This window comes from Nomascus leucogenys, chromosome 18 (genome assembly GCF_006542625.1).
Source record: "Nomascus leucogenys isolate Asia chromosome 18, Asia_NLE_v1, whole genome shotgun sequence".
NCBI classification, from domain to species: domain Eukaryota; kingdom Metazoa; phylum Chordata; class Mammalia; order Primates; family Hylobatidae; genus Nomascus; species Nomascus leucogenys.
The window spans coordinates 86,056,578-86,072,323 of NC_044398.1; the positions used below are offsets into that span (position 1 = coordinate 86,056,578).

The 15,746-nt window shown below is 46.7% G+C and overlaps 1 protein-coding gene across 1 annotated transcript in view; it reads right to left on the minus strand.

Annotated features, from left to right (window-relative positions):
* XYLT1 (xylosyltransferase 1) overlaps nucleotides 1-15,746 on the minus strand; it is a 371,622-nt gene that overhangs the window by 148,236 nt on the left and 207,640 nt on the right. The window contains exon 3 of the mRNA XM_012497124.2: nucleotides 8,671-9,181. Coding sequence (XP_012352578.2) covers nucleotides 8,671-9,181 — 511 coding nt within the window. The remainder of the gene's footprint in view (nucleotides 1-8,670; nucleotides 9,182-15,746) is intronic.

The window sequence follows — 15,746 nt, forward strand, 5'->3', positions numbered from 1 at the left end:
GAAAACAAATCAGAAGTAGAACAGCATTTCACAACAAGTGAAAATTATGTGAAACCCACATTTCGGTGACCACAAATGACTTGAACTGAAGCATGCCCACGATGGTCATTTGTTGATGTGTTGTTTATGGCAGCTTTCATGCTACAATGGTAAAGTTGAATAGCTGAGACAGAGACCATGCATTTTATAAAGTCCCAAATATTTATGATCTGGCCCTTTACAGAAACTGTGTGTGTGAGGCCCTGTCCTGGAGCATAGCCTTGAACGTGGTGGCTGACCAATGAATGGGTTTGCTGATTTTCTCTGGATTTGCCAGTCTCTTGCCTTTCCCTAGCAAGCCCAAGGAAGACTTTTGGGACTAGTTTTGTCCAACTCCAGTGAACTGTTACTAGATACCTCTTCCTTCCTGGGCTCCTCAGAAGGAGATGCCAAAGGGCCCAGTTGGAACTGCAAGGGCCGCCTTGGGAAAGCCCATCAACCCCACCCACTTGGCCAAGCTGTTCCGGGTCAATGTGGCTTCATCACATCACCCTTGTTAGCGTGGTACCTTTTAACTTTTCACAGCCATTCCCTCATTTTCTCATCATTGGTGATACAGCAAAGGATCTGGGAGAAAGTAGTACCTCTGGTTGACAAATGGGGAAACTGAGGTACTTACCTGAGGCCACTTGTGACATCCCCAGTTCTATTTTCCCTCCACTGTGGCTGTCAGCCATGCTTTCTAGAAGCCGGCTACTCATGCTGTGTAGTTACCCCACTGCCCCCAGGGCAGGAAGGATATATAAGAGACTGCCCTTAAGCAGCTGGCGGTACCATCTGCCAGTCTCTCTCTGCAGCGAGTGGCCACCCTTCCCTCAAACATCTCCATATCCAAAAATCCATTCCTGCAAAGGCTGATGGGTAAAGATGGTTTGTTGCTACCACAAAGAATCCCCTTCTGTTCATCCTCATCTCTAACACCTGCGCCAGCTTCCCCAGTCATGTACAACTTCCTTTGCCCATCACCCACTGGAGAACTGCCACCTTCACTCAGATGCCCAGACCTCGGTTTCCCACTCAAGTCCAGCCCACCCTGCTCCCAGCCAATCATCTTCCCTGGAACTTCTCACATTTTTCCTTTCTAATTCTTCACCCGGATGTCTAGACTGCAGACCCACAGGTCACTTACAGCATCTATGTGGTGGCTTAACCAGACCCAGCAAAGGGGAAGAAATGGAGGAGCAACGCAAGGAGCCAGCAGGGCCTTTCTTGGGACATTTTAACTCAACACACAGAGAGGCTGGTGGCCGTGAGGGCCACTGCACGGAGGGCACTTCCTGACATGCAGGTGTTCAAAATATAATGAGGCAGAAAAAGCTGTGTCACCTGGCAGCTGGCACAGATTGCCTCCTATGGGTCACAGGTGAAACAGCCTTTATTGGAAAAGACTCTTTGACAATGAAAGGGGCAGAGATGCACCCTTCACCCAGGATCCATGTGTTCCCGGCAACCAGGGCTTCTGGGTAAGAGGTGGTCCTGGAAGGCTTCCCAGAGGAAGCGCATTCAGGATGGGATCTCGAGAGGCAAGAGGTAACAGCCAAAGTAGGGTGAGTGGGAGTTGTGGGGACAGGGAGGGGGCTGGGGAGGACTGGAAGCTACTGGGGCTGTGTCTGAAGAGCAGACCCAGCAAGACGTGGCTGAACAATGGCTGACACCGTCAAAGCAACCCTTTCCTCTCCTCTCCTTTCCTTTTCTTGTAGCCCCTTCATTTATACAACTCCTCCATCGCGATGATTAGATTGGTGCAAAAGTAATTGCAGAAAAAAAAAGTAATTGTGGTAATACTAACAAGCCAAGCATATCCACTTAACTTCCCCAATGCACTCAGCATTTTATATGCATTGTCTCATTTCAGCCAAACACCCTATAAAGATAGAAGATGAGTTTTTGTGTCCATTTTACTGTGCAGACTGAGTCACTGAGAGGTTAGGGTTATGTCACGAGTAATGGCAGAGCCAGGAATTAAACCCCATTGTCCAAGCTGTTCTTGACTTTCAATCTGACCTGGTTCATTCCCCTGAAACACTAGGGGTTTCAGTTGAATGACCAGAGACCCTAGGGTGTGTGGCTAGAAACAAATTTCTCTGAGGTCATCCCTGGGGGTGATGCAGCAGAGCCCCTTCCCCATACCTCACTGCATCTCCCACTGCATGGTTGCCAGTGGACAGCCAGAGGAATCCCTCTTCCCCTCGTGAAAACAGCTGCCACCGAAAAGGGATGGAGCTGGGGCTTCCTTCTAAATCCCTTTTCTTTGGAGAGTAAAGGAGAAAAGTCACGAAAGCAAACCATCTCCTAGGCTTCTGGACTCAACATTTTCCCTGAGTGGTGGTGGGGCGAGGGGACAGAAAGCGTGAGGGACGGGAGGAGTGGGGGCGCTTTACCAAAGTCAACATTTAAAATCTGTTTCTCTTCCCCTGAATTTTTCAGACTTGCAGCCATGAGGAATTGTTTCCTTAATTATATTCAACTTCCGGCACACTCTTGGCTGAAGTTTAGGTGATGTTGCGTAAAGCAAAATGAGAAACACAGGGCATCCATCTGTGTGTATGCACATATGTATATGAATATTTACTCACATATTAAATTTCCCTCCACCCCTGTCTCCATCTCCTCATTTAGCAAAGAAATAAAAGGACCACTGGGCTGAAGCTCAAATCCCTCCTAAGCAGAGGGAAATTCGGGTGTCATGGTTTCCAGAAAGGGAACGCAATCCCCGTATGGGGTGTAATTACATCTTAGCTTTCTGCAGAAGAATAGTTTATGGCTTAAACGCTATTAATTGTAAGCCGTTTTGTTCCATGGGAAGTTGTTCATTGATAACTACCCAATTAGGGTTATTTTGCAATTAGTCTATTCACAGTAAATTTATTGCAAAAGGGGGAGTCTGTGGTGTAGCAAATTAAAGCGTCGCTGAGGCTGGGTGTGCAATGGCTTTTAAATGCCAATCTTATTAACCAGCTTACAGGTCCTGGGAGGGTGCGCCATCCTGGACAGTGCAGTAAAGGCCTCAGGACAAACTCCGGCGAACTCACACTGCAAAGCCATTCGGAGATAACCTCAGCATAACCAGGAGAAGTGCAGGAACCCCTGGCCTAAGATGCTGAGGTTTTGATGTTTTTTGAACAACTGTGGAGCAGTCATAAAGCAAATAGGGATGCAATGTGCAATGTACATTAATACTACCAGGCACAGTTCTTAGCTGTGTACTAGGCCCTTGGAAACCCTCTAAGCTAAGTGTGATGATGCTCGTCTCCCCTTTACAGATGGAGAAACTGAGGCACAGAGAGGTCAAGCAACTTGTCCAAAGTCCTACAGCTTGTGCACGGGACATCTGGGATTCGGATCCAAGTGGTCTGGCTCCACCACCCCAGGCTCTTAACCATTGACAGCATCAGCCCCCCTTGTTTCCCAATAATGCCCTGCCTTCTCCCTTGCAACTCACTCTCCTGGCATGAGAGAGAGAGAGAGAGAGAGACAGAGAGCCTACAGGTGGAAGAACACCTCTGGGGCTTAACAATTTGAGATAAAGTGACCCTTTTGCCTCCCCAAGAGGGACAGGCTTATGGAAAAGGATGCAGGCTCTGTAACTTGAGTTCCAATACCAGTTCTGTCACCTGCTGGCCATGTGTTTCTGGCCAAGGACTCCCCTTCCTTGAGCCTCAATTTCCTCACTGACAAAAAGGGTTCGCAAAAGACTTAGCACGTAGGGCTGGTGTGGGGACACGGTGTGACAAGGCAGTGTTACATATATTAGCACAGGTGACCCTTGAACAACACAGGTTTGAACTATACGGGTCCATTTATAAACAGATTTTCTTCCCTCCTGCCATCCCTGAGATGCAATAATACCAACCTCTCCTCCTCCTTCTCCTTTTCCTCAACTCAACATAAAGACAAGGATGAAGGCCTTTATGATGATCCACTTCCATTTAATGAACAGTTAATATACTTTCTCCTCCTTATGATTTTCTTAACTTCTTTTTTCTAGCTTACTTACGTTTATTTATTTATTTATAATTTTTTTTTGACACAGAGTCTCGCTCTGTTTCCTAGGCTGGAGTGCAATGGCATAATCTCAGCTCACTGCAGCCTCCACCTCCCGAACTTAAGCAATTCTCCTGCCTCAGCCTCCCGAGTAGCTGGGATTACAGGCATGCGCCACCCCACCCGGCTAATTTTTGTATTTTCAGCAGAGACAGGGTTTTACCATGTTGCCCAGGCTGGTCTTGAACTGATGACCTCAGGTGATCCACCCACCTCGGCCTCCCAAAGTGCTGGGATTACAGGCATGAGCCACCGTGCCTGGCCTAGCTTACTTTATTATAAGAATACAGTATATAATGCAAGTAACATATAAAATATGTGTTTATCAACTGTTTATGTTACCAGTTAGCGAAAAGGCAACATAGGCTATTATCAGTTAAGGTTTTGGGGGAGTCAAAAGTTGTGCTCTATTTTTTGACTGCAAGGAGGTTGGCACCCCTAACCCCAGAATTCTTCAAGGGTCAACTATAGATAGTAATAGCATTTTGCAGGGATAAGAAAACTAAAGCCCAAGGGCCAAATCCGACCCATGGCCTATTCTTTCTTTTTCCTTTTTTTCTTTTTCTTTTCCTTTTCTTTCTTTTTTTTTTTTTTTTTTTTTTTTTTTTTTTTTTTTTTTGAGATGGAGTCTTGCTCTGTTGCCCAGACTGGAGGGCAGTGGCACGATCTCAGCTCACTGCAACCTCTGCCCCTTGGGTTCAAGCAATTCTCCTGCCTCAGCCTCCAGAGTAGCTGGGATTACAGGTGCACACCACCATGTCCAGCTAATTTTTTTGTATTTTTAGTGGAGACGAGGTTTCGCCATGTTTGCCAGGCTGGTCTCGAACTCCTGACCTCAAATGACCTGCCTGCCTCGGTCTCCCAAAGTGCTAGGATTACAGGCATGAACCACCATGCCCAGCCAGCCTATTTTTATAAGTTAGGTTTAATGGGAACATAGTGCATTTGTGTATGTGTAGTCTCTGGCTGCTTCTGCCTTATGACGGATGGCAGACTTGAATAGCTGTGACAAAGACTGGCCCCCAAATCTTCAAATACTTAAGATCTGGCCCTTCACAGAACAAATGTGCTGTCCCTGATATACAGAAGGAGCTCAATATTACGTTCATGGAATGGCATTCAACTCAGGCCTCCAAAACTTCTCCGCCAGGCACAGGTTAACAAAAGATTCTGGAAACGTTGCACTCCACTTAATTATTGCTACACTCTATGTGCCAAATCTAATCAAGAATATAGACAGGAACCACCTGGACCACTTAGACAAGGGTGAAACTGCAAGGCAGAAAGGAAGCTTTTCTTTCTAAATCTTTCTAGTTAAAAGTATCGTGTAGGCCAGGCACTGTGGCTCATGCCTGTAATCCTAGCACTTTGGGAGGCTGAGGTGTGTGGATCATTTGAGGTCAGGAGTTTCAGACCAACGTGGCCAACATGGTGAAACCCCATCTCTACTAAAAATACAAAAATTATCCAGGCGTGGTGGCAGGCACCTATAATCTCAGCTACTTGGGAGGCTGAGGCAGGAGAATCACTTGAACCTGAGAGTTGAAGGTTGCAGTGATGTAAGATGGCACCACTGCACTCCAGGCTGGGCAACAGAGTGAGACTGTCTCAAAAAAAACAAAACAAAACAGATATAAAACAAAAATACTGCATAGACACACGCTCGCTACTAGAAACTAAAATAATATTGATGCACTTGTGAAAGTTGTCCCTGCTGCCACCCTGTCCCTGCAAATGCAGGCCATAAGGAAGGTTTGCTGTCCATCCATCCAGCCCTCTTTCTGTGCACTTAGTGTATGTGGCCACCTCCTATTTGATCTAAATCCTCTATTCTGTGACCAGTGGTAAACGCAGAGGCACATATTTAAAATGAAAAACACCTCTAATGAACTGGGTGACCTGGCATAAGTCTCTTCACCTCTATGAGCCTCATGTTCTTATCTGTCCAGGGAAACGAATGAAGAGTTCTCACTGGGTGTGGTGGCTCACGCCTGTAATCCCAGCACTTTGGGAGGCCAAGGCGGGTGGATCACTAGGTCAGGAGTTCAAGACCAGCCTGGTCAAGATGGTGAAACCCCATCTCTACTAAAAATACAAAAACTAGCTGGGTGTGATGGCGGGCACCTGTAATCCCAGCTACTCAGGAGGCTGAGGCAGGGAACTGCTTGAACCTGGGAGGTGGAGGTTGCAGTGAGCCAAGATCATGCCACTGCACTACAGCCTGGGTGACAGAGCGAAACTCCGTCTCAAAAAAAAAAAAAAAAAAAAAAAAAGAGTAGCGAATGAAGAGTTCTCTAAGAGGTCTTTCTAGTCTACTTTTCTGAGGGAGCCATTCTCTTGCTGCACTTCCTTTCTGCATCAAGAGAGTTGGGCGAATTGAGCATTTGCCTTCTCAGGACACCAGGCAAAGCCTTGCATGACTCCTGGATGCATCCATGCTGGCGGAACGGAAAGCCTAACTCCCCAGTTCTGCAGCTGGCTTGATTCTCTAACTTTATGCCTTGACATTGAGCAGCACCTCAGTGGATCCCTTCCAGCTGCATCTGTTGACCCTGACACCTCCCCAAACTCCATCTAGCTCGATTCTGACATGCCCCCAACCCCATCAGAGCCCCCAGAGCTCTCTGTTGCCTCCTTGCTGGCCTCCATGCTCATTTAAGGGTCTTTTCCTTTCAGAGATAACAAAAGCAGGGGTTGGTATTTGGATTTAGAAGCAACAACGGGGTATTGTGAACCTTTGGCCACTTTGTGAGGGACAGCTGGGCTGGCCTTGCAGTGTGGCCCAGTGAGAAGGTGGGATGGCCAGGAGTAAAGAGTGAAGTAGGCTCCCAGGGAAGGTGGAGCAAAAAGACCCCTAGAATGCAAGCTGCTCCCTGGACAGATAAGAAATCTAGGCCCTGAGAGCAGAAAGGACTCTCCCTATTAGCTGGTAGCTGAGCTTGAATGAAATCCACACCCGTTTATTTCAAACGCGTTCCTCTCTGTTTGTTGCTAGTGGCACCATCTCTTCATGGGAAGGTGCCTTTTGGATGCTGTCCGCCCTCTCTCCACAGAGAAAACCACTGAGCAAACGAATTCACAAACATTTTGAGAAGATCTTCTCCAAGGAGAAAAGTAAAATTTAAGAGTGTTCCCAGAGGCTGGATTATCGTAAGCTATGGTGGCAGGGGCTAGTGGGGGGGAAGGGGGCATGCCCTAAACAACAGTGACCACGAGTCAATAACCAGCGACCATGTGGCTGGGTGATGGCACCTTGGGGTTCTCTCTACTCTGAGTGGGTCCGAAATTTCCTGCCATAACAGTAAGCTTGTAAGATCACTTAAAGGCCACGTGACCTTGGGAGAGGGATTTTACATCTCTCATCTGAAAAAAATTGGGCTCATGACATCAGCATCAGCCTCAGAGAGTGGTGGATGTGATAAACAAATTGACTGCACAGAGCCTGGTGCGGTGTCTAGCACACAGCGAAACCTCAGCATCCACCTGCGGCTGCTGTCATTCCCCTTCCAAGGGCACTAGAGAAGGTGAAAATCACCACGAAGAAATACACATCAATGGCACGATTACACATGCGCTAGTGAAACTGGACTTCCCGTCTTCAGATGGCCCCTCCACTCTGCCTGTGAATTTCTGGATCAGAGCTCGGATCCCTCCTTGTGCCTCAGCAAGAGAGCTGGTTTATCACCAGGTCATCAGCACATAGAAGAGTGCCAGTGAGGGGAAAGAGGGAGGGGAAAAGGAAAGAGCAAGGAAATGTGGAAGGAAGGAAGGAAAGAAAGTAGTAAAGAATGAAGGAAGGAAAAGAAGAAAGGAGGGAGGGAGGAGAGAAAAATTAGGAAAGAAGAGGGAAGAAAGCAGGAAGGAATGTAGAAGGGAAGAAAGAAAATAGGAAGAAAAGAGAAAAGGAGAGAGAAAGAAAATTAAAATAAGGAAGAAAGGAAATAGGAAAGAAGGAACGGGGAAGAGAGGAAAATAAGGAAGGGAATGAGAAGAGAGAAGGAAGAAAAGGAAAGGGAGAAACAAAGGAAGAAAATGAGGAAGGAAGGGAGGAAAAAGGGAGAAAAAAAATAAAGGAATGGGAAGGAAAGAAGGAGGGAAACAGGAAACATATGAGGAAGAAAAAGAAGGAAGAGAAGAGGGAAAGAAACTTTCGATGAAGGAAAATGGAAAGTTACAGAGCCTCTAAAGTTAATGCAACCAATTAGAAACCTCTCGAATCATAAACAATTACAATAATATTCATGTCAATTCTAATCCCAATATTCTACTGAAAGAGAAACCAAACCATATCAATACAGCTCCCTTGGCTCCTGCAAACGTCACATCAGCTCCCGTAATTTCATCCTTTGCCATAAAGGCAATGGGTTAAGCACCTACAAAAGGTAATGTGATTTTGCAAAATTTTTCTGACACAAGACTTCAACATTCAGGGAGTACTAGAACACATCAGATCTTGTGTGCTCATCTGGGGTTTGGAAAACAGGGCAGCCTTTCTCAGAAGGTCTGAGAAGGTGAGCAGAATGGGGCTGGGCAGGAGGAGGAAGTGGCCAAGAGATCCCTCTCTGAGCCAGTGGGGCTGGAACTTACCCTCAAGGGGGCAGAACCGAGTCACCTTCTCAGGCATCAGCAGCCCTAACTTGTGGCGGCAGTAGGTCTCCCCAATCTCCTGGCGGCAGTGCTTGGACTTAGCACGGGACAAGGCAGAGATGGCCTCCTTGCCTGAGATGTCACACTCGGGGGGCTGGTCATACTTGGTCTCGGGGGAGCTGCCCCCAGTTTTCCTGGCATGAGGCAGTCTGGACACATCCTTCCCGTGGCTGCTGTTGGCTGCAGCTCTGTCCCCGGGAGGCAGCACCTCACCGGGGCCTTTCCCAGGGAATGTATGTCCTTTTCCTTTCTCCTGCTGTTCCAGCTTCCTTTTCAAAAGCTCCTTCTGTCTACTCGGTGCCTTCTTCGCCAACTCAGGCTGGCGTTTCTGCTTTTGAGTCCTGGGTGCGAAGTTGCTGTTGTCGACATTCTCAAAGTCTTTGGGGACAGAGTTCTCGTTGTTGCTGTCTGTTCGCACTTTCTCTTTTGGCCGATGAGAAAAGTAGCCATCCTGGAGAAGAGGGGAGAGAAACAGAAGAGAAACTTGACTGAGAGATCACGCTAAGCAGACTGGCCTTTGAAGCGTGAGTCATACGGACGTGGAAGCCGGGGCCATAGTTTCACATCCTACTTTTGCTACTGGTTTAACCTCTGGTAAGATGTCTCTCTCTTTGTACCTCAGTTTCCCCATCTGGAAATACGAGATGTTCCAACCAGAAACCAAGGCTTTTTCAAGCTCCAAAGTGCCATGACTACGATTCTCAATGCTTCTTATTAACCACACCTTTTCAAGTCAGTTTCTTTCCTTGACTGTCTTTGCCACTGGGTAACAAACATTTTGTTCCAGCGTCCCATTTAAATTCCAGCTGTAAGTGCTGTGATGGTTTACTTAAGGGCTGGAAATGATATAATAAAGTTATAAAGGGAAAAATATTGGTAGGATATTATATACATTCCATGGCCTTTAGGACATGCTCATATATTTATGCCCATAAAAGAAATCAGATCGAGCCATTGTAAATTCTGTGGGAAAGAAACCAGCAGCAATTTTTTTTTTTTTTAGAGGAATGCAGCCCTACATAAAATTTATGTAGAATAAACTTTACGCTAAGTCCTGGAGCAATGCAAACTTGTGACACTCTTGAGCTTGAGTTTGGCTCTTCATGTGTGTACATGGAACAGAAGTGATGAAGTCACTTGGGGTCAAGACAAAGATCAGAAGTCATTCTGGAGACCATGCATGGCATGGATGTTTCCAGAAGGGCTGGACCCCAAACTCGCCTCAAATGCATCATTCAACTAATGCCCCAAATTGTTTCTGCAACATGTTGCTTCTGCTTAAAGCTCATTCCCAAGGCCTTAATCTGAAAGCAAATCCAGTGTCCTACAACATGGCCCCTGACCTCTGAAGTCATAGAGAACAGTAATGGCTCCATATAGCTGCCCTTGTTGCTATGGAAACACAGGGGCAATGGGCAGCATCCCTGCTAGTCTTCCTTTTAAGGAGGGCTGAAATATGCCTCTTACCAGTTCCCAAGGAAAAAGGTGTCGGGGCCTGAACGGCGGAGCTGCAGGGGTACCCGAGAGCAGCTGATCTCAGCAAGGCTCCCACCCCAGCAGGTCAGCAAACAACTGCCTGTGTTTTTTATCAATAAAGTTTTATTGGAACACAGCCACACCTGTCCATTTGGGTATTGTCTATGGCTGCTTTCCTGACACAATAGCAGAGTGAATAGTTGCAAGAGAAACTGTCTGGTCTGAAAAGCCTAAAATATTTCTATCCAGCCTTTTAAGAAAATGTATGCAGACCCTTGCTCCGCTGGAGTGTGAGTTAAAAGGCCTCCTCCTCTGGGACTGGGTTAGTTGCTTCTGTCCTCACCATCCATATACGGCTTAGTGATGGCCCAGAGAAGAAGGTGCCCCTAAGACCGGGCGTGGTGGCTCACGCCTCTAATCCCAGTACTTTGGGAGGCCGAGGCAGGCGGATCACTTGAGGTCAGGAGTTTGAGACCAGCCTGGCCAACATGGTGAAACCCCATCTCTACTAATAATACAAAAAAAAAATAGCTAGGGGTGGTGGTGCACACCTGTAGTCTCAGTTAACTCAGAAATCTGAGCAGGAGAATTGCTTGAACCTGGGAGGTGGACGTTGCAATGAGCTGAGATTGCAACAATGTATTCCAGCCTGCGGGGAGAGTGAAACTGTCTCAAAAAAAAAAAAAAAAAAAAAAAGATGCCCTTCTAGCCTCTGCTCCATTGCTTCTAGCACTAAGCAAGAATTTCTCCTATTTGTTGGAGGCTCTGACACTAAGACACCTTGTGGCCATTCTGTAAGCTGAGTACTGCTATGACTTTCATTTTGCAGATGGATAACTAAGCACCCATGAATAAGCGACTTGCCCAGGGTCACCCAGCTAGTTGGTGGTGATGCTGGAATTCAAACCAGGCAGATCACAGACCCCACACTCTGGGCTACCAGGGACACTACCCACTTCCAAGAAATTGTATGATCCTTATTACACCCATCACCCAAAACCCTTAAGCACTGCAAGCTGACAGTAAACCACAAGATCTGGCCCTCCCACCCAGCTAAATGAATCTGCTATAGGTGTGTGACCTCCAAATTGCAATCTTCAGGCTGGCTAGTGGCCTATTGTGTTGCAGGAAGTCATAGGGAGACAGTAAGCAGCAGCCACGAAGCACGTGGAGTTTGAGGCTGCAGGAGCTGGGAAGTAACAAGGTAGGAAGAAGGAAAAAGAACCAAGGAAAAAACAGCTGACCAGCCCATATTGGGTCACAGAGCGGCTACTGGTTGTACACAGGAACTGCTTTTATATCCTGATCTATAAATGAAGGCCTTCTGCTTCTGGTCTTTCTTATTCTCTCACAGATACCTACAAAAAATCCCCTTCAGTGGGTACCTGGAGTACCTCTTTATTCTTGTAACCTAAACAAAACCTGCTGATGTTCCTCTTTTCCCATTTTTTCTATCCAGAGGCCCTTGAAGAGTCCCAAGCAGCCTCTCAGGCGCATTTTCTGAGCTCTTACCACGAGCCAGGCACCACAGTAAGTTATTCACAGGTATTACTTATAGGGTATTGACAACTGGATGTATTTACCTTGCCATTTTATAGAACAAGGAGCCAACGCTTGTTGTGATATATTCTTCAATATGGATCATGTGCTAGGTGCCATGCTAAGCCCTTAGATGCAGTACCTCACTTAACTCCTGGAAATAATTTCCAACGTAGGCACTGCTGTTCGCCCACCTTACAGAAAAGGGTGGAAAATAAGGTTGGGGATGTTGAGTAATTTGCACAAATTCATGTTGGGGAGGCAGTGAACTTGCATCTGCCTGATTCTAAAACCTGCTATTGTATCACGCCTCTTGTGTTTTGCTGAGAGGTAAATCAAGAAGCATTCAGTTCCCCTGCAGTGGAATGGGTATCACCGTCTTTGCTCATAGTAGCGTCTGTCGGGATGGAGCTGATGGGGCAAGGGTGGCATTCAATAAAGCTATGAAAAATCATTTCTGTGCCATTCCTTCTAGGCACATGTTAGGATTGTATGTCCCTATCCCTTGCACTTTAGGCACAGACAGGAAACATGCTACGGCCAAGACCAGTGACTGGAACCCATAAGGTGTCATTCCCTGGATACCACAATATCCAGCCACACTCCTGCTGGTGGAGGTCACGCATCCCTGAGTGAGCCCATGTGGAGTAGAGACTCCACCAACCCTCAGTGTGCAGAAATTGACCCCTGCTGCTTTGAGTCACTGAGATTTGGGGGATCTGTGTTACTGTAGCATGGTCTAACTCATCCTGATTAATCCAGGAGCTAACCTGATCTCCTTTCTTCCTTTGAGCTGAGTCAGGTATAGGAGCCAATTTTTTTTTCCCTTCAACAGACAGAAAAATCCATTGACGACTCCCATGCTCCAAGAACATAAATTTAAATTCTGTCCCTAAGCCCATTTTCTAGAAGTTTCTAGAAATGTCTAAAGGGCAGGGAGTAAGCCAGAAGAGCTACTGTCCTGATGGACATCTTCATTTTCTCTCTTCAGACATATCCTAAGTGTCATTCTGGGGCCCTTCTCTTTCCTTGTTATCAGCAAGGTTCCCTGCCACACAACAGAAAACCTCCACAAACCCCCATTTCAAAAGCTCCTGTTCTCCATCACTTTCTGGCTGAACCTCGCCAAGCAAAACCAGACAGAAAACACTGCGATCATCTCCCTCCACCCCCCATGGCCAATGAAGCTAATCTGACAATCAGAGAATGGCCAATTCCTCTGGCTAACGTGTAATATCAGAAAGAGGCACCACCATTGATTCTAATGGGACTCATGATTAATACCTGCTCTCTACTCAAGAGAGGCCACCACAATGGCGATGATTAGCTTGTGGTGGCCCTGGGAACTTCTGCCTGGCCCCAGATGCTACTCAGCTGCCATGGGAACCCAAAAGATTTGAGTATAAGAGGGCAGGAAAGTATTTTGTCTTCTGGAACAAAAGGGCTCACAGACATTAGATCACTTCCAGAAAAGTCAGAGAGAGGCGCAGTCAGCGAGAATTGGAGGCCTGAGAATTCCTGTCCCTCAGAGTCATTGCCATTTTCTGCATTTTCTGTAGTGACTGTGGAGTTCTCTCTGGCTTCCCCCCTCCAATTCATTTTTTTCTTTTCTTTTCTTTTTTGAGATGGAGTTTCACTCTTGTCGCCTAGGCTGGAGTGCAATGGCGTGATCTTGGCTCACTGCAACCTCCACCTCCCAGGTTCAAGTGATTCTCCTGCCTCAGTCTCCTGAGTACCTGGGATTACAGGTGCCTGCCACTACGCCCAGCTAACTTTTGTATTTTTAGTAGAGACGGGTTTTCACCATGTTGGCCAGGCTCGTCTCGAACTCCTGACCTCAGGTGATCCACCCACATCGGCCTCCGAAAGTGCTGGGATTACTGTGATAAGAACACTTAACATGAGATCTACCCTCTGAACCAATTTTTAAGTGTGTATTATTGTTGACTCTGCAACTATAGTCAACAATAGAGGACTATATGCAACATACAGCAAATTGTTGTATATTGTTGCATGTACTACGATATTGCTGGCTATAGTACTGCACAGCAGATCTCTATGGCTTCTTCATTAGGCATGCATGATTGAGACGTTATACCTGTCCATCAGCAACTCCCCATGCTCCTCCCCAATCCCCCAACCCCGGGCAACCACTATTTCACTCTCTCGTTCTAGGATTCTGACTATTTTCGATAGCTGATAGAAGCGGAATAAATACATGGACTATCTGTCCTTCTGTGACTGGTTTCTTTCAGTTAGCATAATGTCCTCAGAGTTCATCCATGTTGCTGTATGTTGCAGGATTTTCTTCTTTTTGAAGGGTAGCATCCATTGTGTGTATATGCCACATTTTCTTTATCCAGCCATCCAAGGATGGACGTGACATATCACTTCATGTTCCCCCTAACTCTTCATCTGACTGCCAAGGGGCAAACAGATTTTGGCTTTTCTGTCCTTTCTGTGGAGACTCAAGATCCAGAAAGCCCAACTCAGGATCCCTTCCCTTCACAAAACCAATCTTGGGAGGTCTCCAGGCAGACCCATAAAAAACAACCAGCAAGGCTGGGTGCGGTGGCTCACGCTTGTAATCCCAGCACTTTGGGAGGCCGAGGCGGGCGGATCACGAGGTCAGGAGATTGAGACCACGGTGAAACCCCGTCTCTACTAAAAATACAAAAGATTAGCTGGGCGTGGTGGCAGATGCCTGTAGTCCCAGCTACTTGGAAAGGCTGAGGCAGGAGAATGGCGTGAACCCGGGAGGTGGAGCTTGCAGTGAGCCGAGATTGCGCCACTGCACTCCAGCCTGGGCGACAGAGCAAGACGCTGTTTCAAAAAAAAAAAAAAAAAAAAAAAAAAAAAAAAAACAACCATCATATGCCCAGCACCCAAGTGGCCCATGCTCTGTGTCCTTTGAATCTTCTTGAAAACTCACCGAAACAGACAGTATTAGTCCTCCTTAAGAGGAGGAAACTAACGCAGAGAGAGGTTAAATAACTTGACCGAGGCCACACTGCTAGTAATGAAGTGACTCAAACTCTCTGTGTCTCAGTTTCCTCATTTAAAACATTGGGATCATAACCCCTTGGTATCCATGGGGACGATAATAACATCCACCTCAGGCTGGGCACACTGGCTCACACCTGTAATCCCAGCACTTTGGGAGGCTGAGGCGGTCGGATCATGAGGTCAGGAGATCGAGACCATCCTGGCTAACACTGTGAAACCCCGTCTCTACTAAAAATACAAAAAATTAGCTGGGTGTAGTGGCACGCACCTGTAGTCCCAGCTACTCGAGAGGCTGAGGCAGGAGAATCGCTTGAACCCAGGAGATAGAGGTTGCAGTGAGCCGAGATCGTGTCACTGCACTGCAGCCTGGGTGACAGAGCGAGACTCTGTCTCAAAACAAACAACACCTCACCTCTTGGGTAATTCAGTGAGTAAGAGTGCATGTAAAACTACTAGAACGTGCACACCACACAAAGTTGGAAGAAGAATGAGCAGTAAACCAGACCAGGGAACTCTACCAATTAACACTCTCTCGCCCCTGACAGTCTCCGCCTAGAGGGCAGATGGGTTATTATTTCACAATTGTGATCAACTGGCATCATCTTCTAGATCTACTCTTAATCAATCCAACTTTCTCACCTTGAGTTATTTATGCTAATGCAACCCTTTGACTTACTTTATTTTAATGTACTTATTACAATGATTGCACATTCAAATGTTTGCGTGCAAGCTCCAAAAGTCTAATTGCTCTGCTGTTGCCTTACCTCTAAGCTGCTGCTAGAATCCATTTTTATTCTGGAGAATTAATTAAATGCAATAATGTCCTCCGTTCCTATTCAACCTTGGGCATGTTGAGAGCCAATTTCAATCAGGTAGAAATATGCTAAACATAATATGGCTCCGAGAGGCAGGTTACCTGACCCACACTGCTGTTGCGAAGACACGTGGGTCTGTTTCCATTTTTCCCAGGTTCTCTTGGTTCAGGATGAATCTAT